At 43.0% G+C, this 14,002-nt stretch overlaps 1 protein-coding gene across 16 annotated transcripts in view; it reads right to left on the bottom strand.

Moving 5' to 3' along the window:
* Positions 1 to 14,002, bottom strand: part of Med15 (mediator complex subunit 15) — a 73,766-nt gene that overhangs the window by 16,659 nt on the left and 43,105 nt on the right. For 12 of the 16 annotated variants that reach the window (XM_076862016.1, XM_076861768.1, XM_076861852.1 and 9 more), the window contains 3 exons: positions 6,205 to 6,440; positions 4,275 to 4,616; positions 2,666 to 2,797 (listed from right to left, as the gene is read on the bottom strand). In XM_076862016.1, coding sequence (XP_076718131.1) covers positions 2,666 to 2,797; positions 4,275 to 4,616; positions 6,205 to 6,440 — 710 coding nt within the window. The remainder of the gene's footprint in view (positions 1 to 2,665; positions 2,798 to 4,274; positions 4,617 to 6,204; positions 6,441 to 14,002) is intronic. The other 4 variants (XM_076861113.1, XM_076861506.1, XM_076861617.1 and 1 more) reach the window with 2 other exon arrangements.

Raw genomic sequence — 14,002 nt, 5'->3', positions numbered from 1 at the left:
CTTGCTCTACAACATACTCCCTGCCCTAATGTGCTGCCTCACCAAAGGTTCAAAAGTAATTGGGCCAAGCCAACATGGGCTAAAACCTCCAAAACTCTGAGTCAAATAAACCCTTTTTAACATTATCTCAGACATTTTGCTACAGTAAAAGAAAATTGACTAAAATGCAACAGAACATTTCACTTCTATACTAGCATGGAAGATAATGGACATAAAACCCCAGACAGTAAGACTTTGACAATGTGAAAGAACCAGAAAGGGGACACCAAACTGTTTCTCTCTAGATTGTTTCTTCTACATTTCTCTCTACTTTCTATCTGATATAGTTATCACATATAAAGTTTTAGGGATCAGAATACCGTGGTCTCTCTTTGTCTTCTATAGTAACCCAGGTTCCAAAGGAAGGCTATGAACCCAAGAATGCCCCCTCAGGAGGGCTTGTCCCACCAAGCCATAATCCCAGGATCCTGCTGTTACCAGAACAACTTAATGAGTTTGACTAACCAGCCTACATGAGAAAATGCAACATGACAAGATTAAGGACTGCAAAAAAACTTGTAGAAGGAGAAGGACCAAATCTTTGTATGTCATATCAGCACTAAAAAAGCAAAATGTGGACACGTACTCTCTGTTCCTGGGCTTTGAGAACCTATGAAGCTCTGCCACCAGCACTTGGCAATTCCACCATACAACAACAAAAGTCACAGGGCATTGTAGGGGAAGCGGCTCACACTACTGAAAACACTGAAGGCACAATCTCCAGAAAACAAAACCCACTTGAAAATAAACCAAGATAGTGACTACTTTCTACCCTCCCTAGCTACTAGAGATCCTGAAAGCTTTCCATAGTACCTACGTGAATAGACTGGCCAGAGCCCAACCTCACTTTAGCTCCATCTGCCACTGACTCTCAGTGTGTATTTCAATGGGTTGGGAGAAAATTGATAATCAGGTTGTGTACTCCAGAGGTGACTGTGCCCATGGCTGGCCATGAGTCCATGCTAGAACAGGGCCTCCACCAAAAGCAGGGGGGTGTGGAATTAGCAGAAGAGCTACACATCCTACACAGAAGCTCAGTGCAGGGTACTGAGCACACACAGTTGGCATTCTGCTTCTGGCAGCTGATGAATGCTAGCAAAGCGACAGAGTATACATTCCCTTGAACTAGCAGCCCATCAAAAAGTCAGCACACCAGCTGCATATGTTGCCCGTTCCATGGCTGCTTGTTTTCCAAACATGGGATGAAAAGATAACTTCTCCCTTTCATACTAGCTAGGCCAGAGGTGCAGAGTTTTCCATGAAGTGGGTTCCAAGGTCAAAAAGCAGCAAGGGCAGTGGCTTCCACTGGCACGTAGTTACCATGTGCCACTACTGCTGACTCTGAACACACTCTCAACTCCTTTGTACAGCAGATCAAGACAAAGAATTCCCCAGGAGGCCTGAGAACACACTTAAGACATACAGCAGTGGTAGTGAAGATGACTTCCAACCTCACACAGGCTGGTCAGCCTTTTCTAGCTACAACCGTGAAGTCTATGTTGCATTTCACACAAGGCCGCGTTTGAGCAGACAGGTGATATGGGCACCCTGGGCCCAGGTCACTTAGAGGAAGGTTGTACATATCTGTAGCCAAATGTCTCCATTGGTACATATCTCAGGCAGGGTCCCAGGACTTGAGCAATGCAGTAGGAACCAAGAAGGGCTATTACTTCCTCCCCAGAGTGAAATGATGTCTGACACAAAGGATATACCACATCCTGAAGTGCCTGACACACAAGTTCTGTGCAACTGGCCACCAAGCTCAATAGGTTCACAGGTAAGCACTGCAAGAACACAGCTGACGGTTTCCTGAGGGCAGCAAGATACACTAAGAGTGCCAGCTGTGGGCTAGCATCCAGCAAAAGCCTCACTACATCAAACAATATGTTCTGATTTTTTCCTAAAGCTAAACCCCTCTGAGTCAAGACTAGCATGTGGACCCAGGAAGGATCCAGGATTCAACTAGACGTCTCCTAACATTATCACCAGCATGAAGGTGAGGCACATGTATCAGAGACAAGTCCTAGGGACCCTGGATGTCTAATCCCTAGACACTAGGCAAGGTTAGAAAAAACATCCTATATGCCACCATTCCACTCACTGGTACCTGATATGCAGAGAATGGGATTGTGCCAGTCAGCAACAAGGAATTGGTGCACACTTCTGCCCAAGTAGTGAACAAATCCCTGAAGGCAGAGCAAAGACAAGGATGCCCTCTCCTATACTGCTACTGTGGCATACGCCTGGTGCATGGATTCTAGAGCCAGGTGCCCAATACTGTTTCCATCCTCTTCCTAGTTTTTAGAGAGCTAGCAGTCAGTTCTATACAGGAAGCTCAAATGGAAGATGAAATGTGGATGAAACTGTGGTGCTCTCCTCTCTAATGTACCTTCTCAGTCTGGTAGAAAGACAGGAAGATGAAGGATGTTTATTCTATGCAACTGGTTGGGTCCCAGTAATGACCAAGCAGAGGTGGCTACCCTGAGGATCTTGAAGTTATCTCATAGAGGGGAAAGGAGAGAGGATTCCTCATGCTTTACCAACTAGGCGAATAAGCCAACCAGGACCCTTGTACAGCTTTGTGTGCTAGTGATTAAAGAAGCTCCTAACTCCCAAAGTCCCTCACCTGGACTCCAGGAGCCACCATCTGGGTAGTCTGAGCTGTCTGCACAGCTGCCTGCTGCTGTACCTGGGGCTGCACTTGGGCCTGCACTTGCGGCTGCACCTGCGGTTGCTGGACCACCATCGGAGCTCGCACCTTGAGGAAGGAAGGGAGAATGTATTTTGGAGCAACTTTGGGCAGAGAGCAGAGTACCACTATCTTTGTGGCAGCTTTTGAGAACTGAACCTTTGAGAATTAAGGATGGAACTTTCTTGCCTTCATGGGCTACAATGTCACCTTACTAGCCATCTCTGATCCTATAAGGTCATCAGAAAAATCCCATACCAGCCAAGTTCTGAGTTGGTGGAGCTGAGCCCCATATCTCCCATATCTGGCGAGCAGCAGTGCAGCCTTCCCACTGGGACCCTCCATACACCTGTTAAGGCATAACTGCAAGCAAAGCCATGTCTGGAGTTGAGCAGTGTCCAGCCTGCTTATTCTCTGGCCAAACATGCTGATGGTCCATGAGATCCCTAAACAGAACCCATACTCCTTGAAGGAAACCAGGTCTGGCCAGCCAGCACCAGGCTCAGGTAGAAAAACAAGCATGGGCAACAGGCAGAGAGGAAAAGCAGGCAACTGAGGGACCGCTGTGTAGAGAAACCTCCAGAGATGAGGTAGGCCTTGGTCAGACACAGGTAGCACCTCCCTAGATGTCTCCAAGCCACAAGACCCAATCCCAACAGGGGACACACCCCACCACATAAAGGTTCAGGTCCTAGTAGGGGTGCCAGGATTGGGGGGTGTCTCTCATGTGACAGGTGAGTGACTGTTCCTCAAAACCCTCCCAGTCTGCCTCTGTGGGACCTCCTCTTCACCCTGATACTCAGTTCAGGTGAGGCCCCTGGCCCCATGCCACTTAATAAATCACAAAGAGAAAAGGCCACAAACACCAAGGAAGCCGAGAAGATGTCCAAAATATGTTCCCCATCATGGCCACCTCTGTCTTGGTAGTGATAATCTGTCCTCTGTGTCATGGACTGTATTTACAATGTATAGAGATGTACAATGAGACTGAAAATAATTATATTTTATGAATATTCTTCTCAAAAATATGGTAATGACAAGGCTAAAAGATCTTAGCTCAGGGCTGGGAGTGTGGACCAATGGCAGAACATGTGCTTGGCATGCCCTATTTTCCAATCCCAGTATACATGTGAGTGCATGCACACATATATGCATACAAATCTTAGCTCAGAACATAACTTCAAGCAGTTATTAAAACACATGGACATGTGATGGATCCTGTGGGACATTCTCCCACATGGTGAGGTTACTTGTCAACCTAATCATCCACTACCTTGAAGTTCCCAGTCACCACTGAAATTGTCTTGGAAGATGGGACACCCCCATGGAGCATGTAAAAGTAGCTCTCAGTACACACATTCCTTCAATTTATACTAGAGTCAAATGTGAGGGCCAGCATGAGGAAGAGCTACCCAAGTTCCTAGCATGTAAAGGACATATTATCTATAGCTAAGGAACTTGACACCATTGCTGACAGAGCCACTAGCCATATATGACACCATAAGGGGTGCATGTGCTCTACCATGGGCTTGGCTTGGATACTTACAAATTTCAGCTGCTGTTGAGGGTACAACATCTGTCCAGGGAGGGCTTGAGCCTGAGACACCAAAGGCTGGTTCTGTGACTGTGGTGTGAGTTGTGATGGTTGATTCTGTGCAACTGAGGGCTGCTGAGCCTGTGGCGGTGGCTGGTGGTGCTGTGCATGATGCATCTGTGGCAGCTGCTGAGGCAGGGCCTGGGAGGGGGGAGGCTGTGGCTGCTGCATTGGTGGCTGCTGTATTGGTGGCTGGGCCTGCAAAGCCTGCTGCTGTTGCTGCTGCTGCTGCTGCTGTTGCTGTTGTAATTGCAGCTGTGCCATCCTCTGCAGCTGCTGCTGCTGCTGCTGTATCTAGAGACAGAACAAGCAGCACTTGGTTACTATCCATTAGCTTCTGTAGGGCCAGTTCTTCCCTGTGCCACCTTTGGCCCCAGGAAGCCCAGTGGGGGCATGAACACAGCATTTAAGGCGGCCTTTCCAGTTGACCTCTTACTTGGGGAGGGGAACATGTCCCATAAAAGGGCTCTGGGCACCCAAGGTCAAATGCCAGCAGTCTTTCAGATACTTACATTACGACAAGTGTGTGACTATGCCATGGTCAGACCCAGACAGGTAGCACCTCCCTAGATGTGGACACTGGAAGAAGGTCCACCCTGGGATGGCCCAATGGAAATAAGAAAGGGTAATAAAGAATAGATGTAGTCCCACAGGTGGCCTAAAAGATTGGGCAACTGATATCTGCAGCCTCTCCAATGATGCCGTTTTGTCCCTATAGTGAACAGCAATACACAAGCCTCATGAGGATAGTCAATATCTGCTTTTCAGGATGGGGCAGACTAATGGGGCAGAAGAGTCACTGTCAGCTCTGAGAGAAGAGACTTCTAGATCAAGAGTAAGCAGCAGGTTTAGAGGCACCCCTGGAGCTTCTCTCCCTTAGCCAACACCTGCCATGAGGACAGATGGTGAAACATTTAAATTTTAACAACTGCAAACCATGGGAGAACAAAACAGCTTCTGATCAACAGGGTGTTTAATATGAAATTTCCACTGTCCTATAGAACACCATCTCTAGGAGGAACAGATATTATGCTCAGACACCAAGACACAGACAAAAGAGGAAGTGCCTATGTCCTCAAAAGAAAGTGTCCAGGGGTTGGGGATGTGGCTCAAGCGGTAGCTCGCTCGCCTGGCATGCATGCGGCCCAGGTTCGATCCTCAGCACCACATACAAACAAAGATCTTGTGTCCGCTGAAAACTAAAAAAAAAAAAATAAATATTAAATTTCTCTCTCTCTCTTTAAAAAAAAAATTATATCAGAATCCTTAAAAAAAAAAAAGAAAGAAAGAAAGAAAGTGTCCAGGACAAGCACATTGGCATATATCTGTAATACCAGCAACTTGGGAGGCTGAGGCAGGAGGATCCCAAGTTTGAGGTCAACCTGAACAATTTAGTGAGACCCTGTCTCAAAACAAAAATAAAAAAAGGGCTGGGCATGTAACTCAATGGTAGAGTGCCCTGGGTTACATTCCTAGTACCACCAAATAAAAAAGAAGAAGAAAAAAAAAAAGAAAGGAAGGAAAAAGAAATGTGTCCACAGTATGATTCAAACATCCCCCAAGTCTCCCTTCTCACTCCAATTAAATCTTTTGCAACGCTCTTACAGTTCCCACAGCACATAGTAGGCCTGCAGCAAGATACCTGGAACCTGACTGAGAGGCCTCTTCCTATAATCACAATACTTTCCTACTAAGCCAGAGATTATTTCTCTTGCCTAATCAACACATTTCTGGTCCATGAAGCAGAGCAGGTAGCAAGGTTATCAAGAGGACCTTTGCTGTCTCTGGGTTCCTGCACCTAGCATTGTGGCAGACACCTGTCCCAGGCTCAAGGACTAAAAAAAGGAATTACAATGTGAGAACAGGGGAACACTGTACCTACCTGTTGTTGGTTTTGATGGTGCAACTTAATCAGGTGCTGCTGCTGTTGCTGTTGCTGCTGGAGCTGTTGCTGCTGCTGTACCACTGCCTGGAACTGTTGCTGCATGGCACTCTGCTGCGCTTGGAATTGCTGTTGCTGTTGCTGCTGCTGTAGCGCAGCCTGCTGCTGTTGGAATTGCTGTTGTTGCTGCTGTTGCTGCTGCTGCTGCAGTGCCACCTGCTGGAGCTGGAGCTGAGCTGAAGAGGAGACCCAGATTTAGGCCCAAGTCAACCCAATGGCTGCCCCAGGCTGCACGGTAAGGGAAGCAGTAGCAAGCCAAGGCTCCACTGACACAGCTGCTCTGCAGACAGGAAGGGAATTTGGGTAGAGCTTCCTGCCCAGGCTGCTGCTGGAACCTGAACACTCCTGATCAGACAGGAAGTAGAATTTGTGTCAATTTACTATCATGAATTACTCTATAACAATCAAAGAGAAAAGGGCCAATGCCCAGTGACATAGGCCTGTAATCCCAGCTATATAGGAGGCTAAGGCAGAAGGATCAAGTTCAAGGCCAGTTGGGGATACACAACAAGACCCTGTCTCAAAATAAAAAACAAAAGGGCTGGGGTTGTAGTAGCTCAATGGTAGAGCACTCACCTAGCATGTGTGAGGCACTGGGTTGGTCCTCAGCACCACATTAAAAAGAATAAAATAGGGCTGGGATTGTGGCTCAGTGGCAGAGTGTTAGGATTGCACGTGTTAGGCACTGGATTCAATCTTCAGCACCACATAATACATAAATAAATAAAATAGAGGTATTGTGCCCATCTACAACTAAAAAATATATATTAAAATATATATATAAATAAATAAATAAAAGGGACTGGGAAGCTGGGCATGGTGGTGCACGCCTATAATCCTAGTGGCTTAGGAGGCTGAGGCAGGAGGATTGTGAGTTCAAAGGGTTTAGTGAGGCGCTAAGCAACTCAGTGAGACCTTGTCTCTAAATAAAATACAAAATAGGGCTGGGAATGGGTTGAGTGTCCCTGAGTTCAATCCCTGGTAACAAAAACCAAGAAGTTGGGGGGGCTGCAGATATAGCTCAGTGGTAGAATGGATTCAATTCCTAGTATCATGGAAGAGGAAACAAGGGCCAACTAAGTCTGAGGATCAAACCCAGTACCTCATACATGCAAGGCAAGTGCTCTACTACTGAGGCACAACCCCAGATCCAACTAAGTCTTTTGGATGGACAAAAGGCAGTCTCTGGTCATCAGAATTAGCAAATGCTAATCCTCTATCTTTGTGGATTTGCCTATTGTGGACATTTCAAATGAATGGCATCAAACAAGCTGGGTGTAGTACCGCACAACTGTAATCCCATCAAGTTGGGCTGAAGCAGAAGAATCACAAGTTCAAAGCCAGCCTCAGCAACTAGGTGAGGCTTTGAGCAACTTAGTGAGACTCTGTCTCCCACCCCCGCCCCAAAAAAAATGGTGGGTGGGGGGATTTGGAGATGTGGCTCAGTGATTAAGTTCATTCCCTGGTACCAAAGGAAAAAAAAGACCAAAAAAAGTTGTAGATTATTATCAGTTTTACTGATATTTTATTGCCAAATAACATTCCATTATATGGATTTACCATATTTTGTTCAACAGTCATCAGCTAATGGACATATGGCTTGTTTCCATTTTGGGGCTACTGTTAACAATACTGATATAACAGTCACAAGATTTTCCACAGCAAGGTTTCTTTTGAGGTGATGAAAATGTTCTAAAATTGATTGTGGTGATGTCTGTGTAACTGTGACTGTAACAAAAAACCACTGACTGGTGCATTTTTAAAAAAAATATTTTAAAGTTGTTGATGGACCTTTATTTATTTGTATGTGGTGCTGAGAATTGAACCCACTGCCTCATGCATGCCAGGCAAGCATGCTACCACTGAGCCACAACTCCAGCCCCAACTGGTGCATTTTTTTTTAAATTTTTTTTTAAATTTTTAAATATTTATTTATTTTAGTTCTCAGCGGATACAACATCTTTGTTTGTATGTGGTGCTGAGGATCGAACCCGGGTCGCACACATGCCAGGCGAGCGCGCTACCACTTGGGCCACATCCCCAGCCCCCAACTGGTGCATTTTTAATGGACGAATTATATACTAATAAGAATCATCAAGCTGTTAAAAAAAAAAAAAAAAAAAAGTGAAGGAATAAACCGAGAGATCTTTTGTGTGCTTGGACCAGTTTCCCCCATGGTAACATTTTGTAAAATTGTAACATCACAATCAGAATGTGTGCTAAAGGGGCTGGGAATGTGGCTCAAGTGGTAGGGGCTCGCCTGGCATGCATGCGGCCTGGGTTCCATCCTCAGCACCACATACAAAGATGTGTCTGCCGAAAACTAAAAAATAAAAAAATAATAAAAAAAAAGAACGTGTGCTAAATTTTGAGGGCATTGTACTAAATTCTATACAAATTTTATCACCTGTCCCCATTCAACCACCTCCAGAGCAAGACACTAAACAATTCCAATATCCTATAGATCCCTCAGTTGTCACCTCCCTTCAAACAACTCTGCTCCTCAAGATCCAACAACTACTAAGGCGCCCTCTTTTTCCAAAATTTTGTCACTTCAAAATCACTTCAAAATTATATAAAATAGTTTTAAAATGTTACATACTAAGAAAATGACACAGTATGAACTCTTTTGGGTTGGCCTTTTTTTTTTTCTTCTTCCACATAATTTTCTGAAGATCATCCACTTTCTAGTGATACCAATAGCTCCTTCTGCCAAGTATTATTCCATGGTATGAATATTGACTACTCAGGGCATCTGAGATGACTGCAGATTCAGTATATTACAAATAAAACTATAAGCCAGGTGCAGTGGTACACAATCTGTAATCCCAGAACTTGAAAGACTGAGACAGTGGGATTGCAAGTTTGAGGCCAGCTTAAGCATCTCAGCAAGACCTATCTCAAAATAAAGAGGGGCTGGTGAATGGAGCTCAGTGTTGGAGTATCCCTGGGTTCAATTCCTAGTGCTATAAAACAAACAAAACAAACTATAAGCACTTGTGCTGAGTCTTTCTGTTTTTGTTTTTATGGGTACCAGGGATTGAACTCAGGGGCACCTGACCACTGAACCACATCCCCAGCCTATTTCATATTTTATTTAGAGTCTCACTGAGTTGCTTAGTGCCTGGCTTCTGCTGAGGCTGGCTTTGAACTTGTGATCCTTCTGCCTCAGTTCCTGAGCTGCTGGGAATGCAGGTATGAGCCACCACTTCCAGCTTCTGCATGAGTTTTTATGGGAAGTTTCAATTTCTATGCAATAAATGCCCAGGAATGTTATGGCTGAAGTACATGTTTCCTTTTAAAGAAGCTGTACTGAATTTTACCATCTGCAATATATGAGTGTTTCAGTTTTACCATCATCAGCACTTGATACTGTCATATGATTTATTTTAGCCATTCCTGGTAGGTGTAACAAGTATTATATTTACGTTTTAGATACAGACTTGTAACTCTGTTTAGAATTCAGAAAACATGAGAATGACAATAATCCTTTAAATTTTTGAGGCTTGCTTTATAGTTAATTTTTGTAAACATTTGTTCCATGCTGTGCTTAGCTTAAGTTGTTCATTACATTGCTCGAAACTTCTCTGTGAACATTTCAATTTTTGTCTGTTTAATTAACAATAACAAAAGAAGTAACTGAGGTACTTGTCCAATAAATCTGTTCATCTTCTATTTTTGTATCTTTCTGTAACACTGTGTTTCCTGAAGGATAACACAGTTGTACTATTTCCTTACAGTTCTACTCAATTTCAGGTTTTTCGTCTTTTAGCAGGAAAAACTTAGATCATTCACATTTATTATGATTACTTATATTTTTAAAAATTATTTTTTTAAGTTGTTGATAGACCTTTATTTTATTCATTTACATGTGGTGCTGAAAATCCAGCCCAGTGCCTCATACACGCCAGGCAAATGAGCTACCGCAGAGCCAGAACCCCAGCCCTGATATACTCACATTTTTAAACACATTTCTATTTGTCTCTTCTCAACTTTTCCATTTCAGGAACTGAACCCAAGGGTGCTTAACCAATGAGCCACATCCCTAATCCCCAAAACCCCCTTTTTGAGACAGGGTCTGGCTAAGTCCCTTAGGGCCTTGCTAGGTTTTCAGGTTGGCCTTGAATTTACAATCCTCTTTCTTCAGCCTCCTGAGTCGCTGGGATTATAGGAGTGCACCACTGCAATGGCTTTTTAATTTTAGATTGTATTTTCTTTGAATGACTGGCTTGGACTTTGTGTGCTGTTTAGATTGTCACTTTTTTCATTATTCCAATTATTCCATTTTTTTCTATTGTTTAAAATTTACAAATTATTTCTTTTCTTTTAGCAATTATTTTTCAATTTTATAATATATATATAATTTAAAAGTATAGAGTTTTCTGGGTGTGGTGGTATAGTACATTCCTGTAATCATCCGAGCAATTCAAGAGGCTGAGGCAGGAGGATAACAAATTTGGGGCCAGGAGGATTACAAGTTTGGGAGGCTGAGACAAGAGAATCTCAAGTTGAGGCTAGCCTCAGCAATTTAGTGGAGTCCTAAGCAACTTAGATTCTGTCTCAAAATTAAAAATAAGAAGGGCTGGGATGTAGCTCAGTGATACAGTGCCCCGGGCTAAATCCCCAGCAACTAAGCCAGGCTTTAAGCAACTTAGCTAGACAGGGTCTCCAAAAGTGGGGTGGTGGTGGAGTGAGGATGTGGCTAAGTGCCCCGGTACCATTAAAAAAAAAAAAAAAAAAAAGAAAGAAAGAAAGTAGAGCTTACCAATACTTTAACCTCTTTCCCCAATTTACTATTTTTTATATTTTGGGGTACTAGAGATTGAACCCAGGGGCATGTAACCACCGAGCCACACATCCACCCCTTTTTAAATTCGGCTTGGAGTGCAGCAAGGCTGTGTAGAAATTAGCTTTGTGCATTATTGATATTTTGGCCCAGATAATTAAATTTTATTTTGTGGATTACCAGTCTATGTAAGACGCTTTAGCAGTATCTCTGGTCTCTACCCATTATGTGCCAGTGGCACCCCTACAGTTGTGACATCCAAAATGATCTCCAGGCATTGTCAGATGTCTCTGTGGTACACAATTGCCCCAGCTGAGAATCAGTGCTTAGATTTACACACATTTACTACCCCTTATGTTTATATCTCTTTTCCCACTGTACCCTTATATCTCAAAAAGATGGCTTGATAGGGAAGAGGAAATGGTGAGCAAATAAAAGACTATGCCTTTTAAAAAGCCTTTTGGTGAAGGTCCTAGATGTTGTTAATCTAAAAATATCTTGTCTCCCCTCGCCTTTTATGAGATCTGCGGGCATACAATGGTTGACAGCTCTGTTCCCAATGCCTTAACATTTTACCACCTTTTATACTACTGCTGGAGTTCACTTAGTGTTCTTTTAACCAGAACTAGCTGTTTCTAAGATACTCTCCTGGCTTTGATGTTTGCATTTTTGCAACAACAGGTTAAGACACAGGTGACCTAGTTAGTTCACTTGGGTCAGCTGGCTTTTTGTTACCTCTTCATGAACTATTTTCTTCTGTTCTCTCCATTTTGTGCTCTAGGGCTTCAATTAGAATCTGGTTATATTTTTGCTCTTTTTAAATTTTTTTAAAAATTTTTTAGTTGCAGTTAGACACAATACCTTCACTTTATTTATTTCTTCATGTGGTGCTGAGGAATGAACTCAGGTCCTTGAACGTGCTAGGTGGGTGCTCTGCCACTGAGCCACAACCTCAGCCTAGATATTTCTGCTCTTATCTTCCACATTTTTTAAAATATATTTTTATTTGAACACAATATCTTTATTTTATGTGGTGCCGGGGATCGAACACAGTGCCTCATGCATGCTAGGCAAGCACTCAATCACTGAGCCACAACCTCAGCCCCTATCTTCCACATTTCTTGCCCTTGCTTTTGTATTTTTCTCATCCTCTTCTCTGTGCTTCATTCTAGGTAATTTCTTCAGATCTAGCTTCTAGTTTACAAATTCTTTCTTCAGTTCCATTGAATCTGTTGTTCACTTATCCATACATTCTTCTTTCAATGTTGTATTTCTCATTTCTACAAGTTCCACTGGGTCCTTTTCAGATCGCCTTTGTCACTCCTGATAGGGCATTTTCAATTGCCATCCTATCTTTTATTTCTTTTCTTTTCCTCACTACTGGAGATTTAGCCCAGGGCAGTGTACCACTGAGCTACATCCCCAGCCCTTCTTTTTTTTTTTTTTTTTTTTTTAACTATTGAGCATAAATGCATCAAAGGTCCCATTCAAAACCAGAGTCCATTAGTAAACTTGAAGAACTCCAAATAAATAAATGATTGGTACACAAAGTTTGGGGTGCTTTTTTTTTTTTTTTTTTTTTTACACAGCAATAGCTAACTGATGGCCTTTGTAGTGCTATTAGGGATTTTTTTTTTTTTTTAGTTTTTTTTTAAAAATTTGTTTTAATTAGTTACACGTGACAGTACAATGATCTTGACATATCATACATTTGAATCAGATGGGATACAATTTCTCATTTTTCTGAATGTACAGGTTGCAGAATCACATTGGTCATGCAGTCATGTATATACCCACAGCAATAATAATGTCTATTTTATTCTGCTGTCCCCAGCCCTTATTTTAAATTTTGAGACAGAATCTAAGTTGCTTAAGGCTCTACTAAATTGCTGAGGCTGGCCTCAACTTGAGATTCTTTTGTCTCAGCCTCCCAAATTGATGGAATTATAGACTTTCGCTACCATGTCCACATTATTTCTTTATTCATGTGGAGTGACAGTACATATGTAACAATTTTCTGGTGTGGATCCCGAGAACTTATACATCTGTTTACTATCTTTGTTCTCCCTTATGGTGTCTCTGCTTCCTCTCCTACCTGGTCATTTTTGATTATGTGCTCACTACATTACCTTAATCTGTGCAATTCTCACAGGCTTAAACTGGAGGTGTTTTCCTGTAATCTAAGATGATTCTAGGGCAGCTGGGGGGTACCACAGGCCCCAGAACAAATCCTAGCTGGAGAGAGGAATTCTAAACTTGCTTTCCCCATCTAGCAGTGAGCGACATTTAGCCTTCCAAAGTATAGCCTAATCAGGATCTAGGTATTCAGGAGAAGGGGTCTTCAATACCCAGTCTGTCACACAGCCAGAAGTAGAAGTTATTTTTGTTTTGTTATTTGAAGTGCTGGGAAATGAACCCAGGGAGCTCTACCACTGAGCCACATCCCCAGCCCTTTTTTATATTTTATTTAGAGATAGTGTCTCACTGAGTTGCTTAGAGCCACGATGGCTTTGAACTCATAATCTTCCTGCCTCAGCCTCCTGAGCCGCTGGGATTACAGGCATGTGCCACTATGCCCAGCTAGAAATTATTATTATTATTTTTATTTTTTAGTTTTAAGTGGACATACAATCTCTCTCTCTCTTTTTTTTTTTTATGTGGTTCTGAGAATTGAATCCAGTGCCTCACATGCTAGCATGTGGCTACCACTTGAGCCACATCCCCAGGCGTAGAAATTATTTTTAAAGTCACTTTCACATAGTACAAAATTTGCTACAGAGCAAAAACACAGAGTGGGGGGAAAAAGTCCTTCTTTCAACCCTATACTGCAGCCCCTACCCATATGCACAGTTAGCAGTCTCAGCATTTTCTTGCTAACCTTGGTCACCTGGAGACAATGACAGTATCCCCTGTCCTACCTTTTGGGAGTCCCTGAAAAATCCACACTTTGAC

The sequence above is a fragment of the Callospermophilus lateralis genome, chromosome 1 (genome assembly GCF_048772815.1).
Source record: "Callospermophilus lateralis isolate mCalLat2 chromosome 1, mCalLat2.hap1, whole genome shotgun sequence".
NCBI lineage: Eukaryota > Metazoa > Chordata > Mammalia > Rodentia > Sciuridae > Callospermophilus > Callospermophilus lateralis.
The sequence above is the reverse complement of the archived record's forward strand: the minus strand, read 5'-3'. Positions and strand labels throughout refer to the sequence as shown.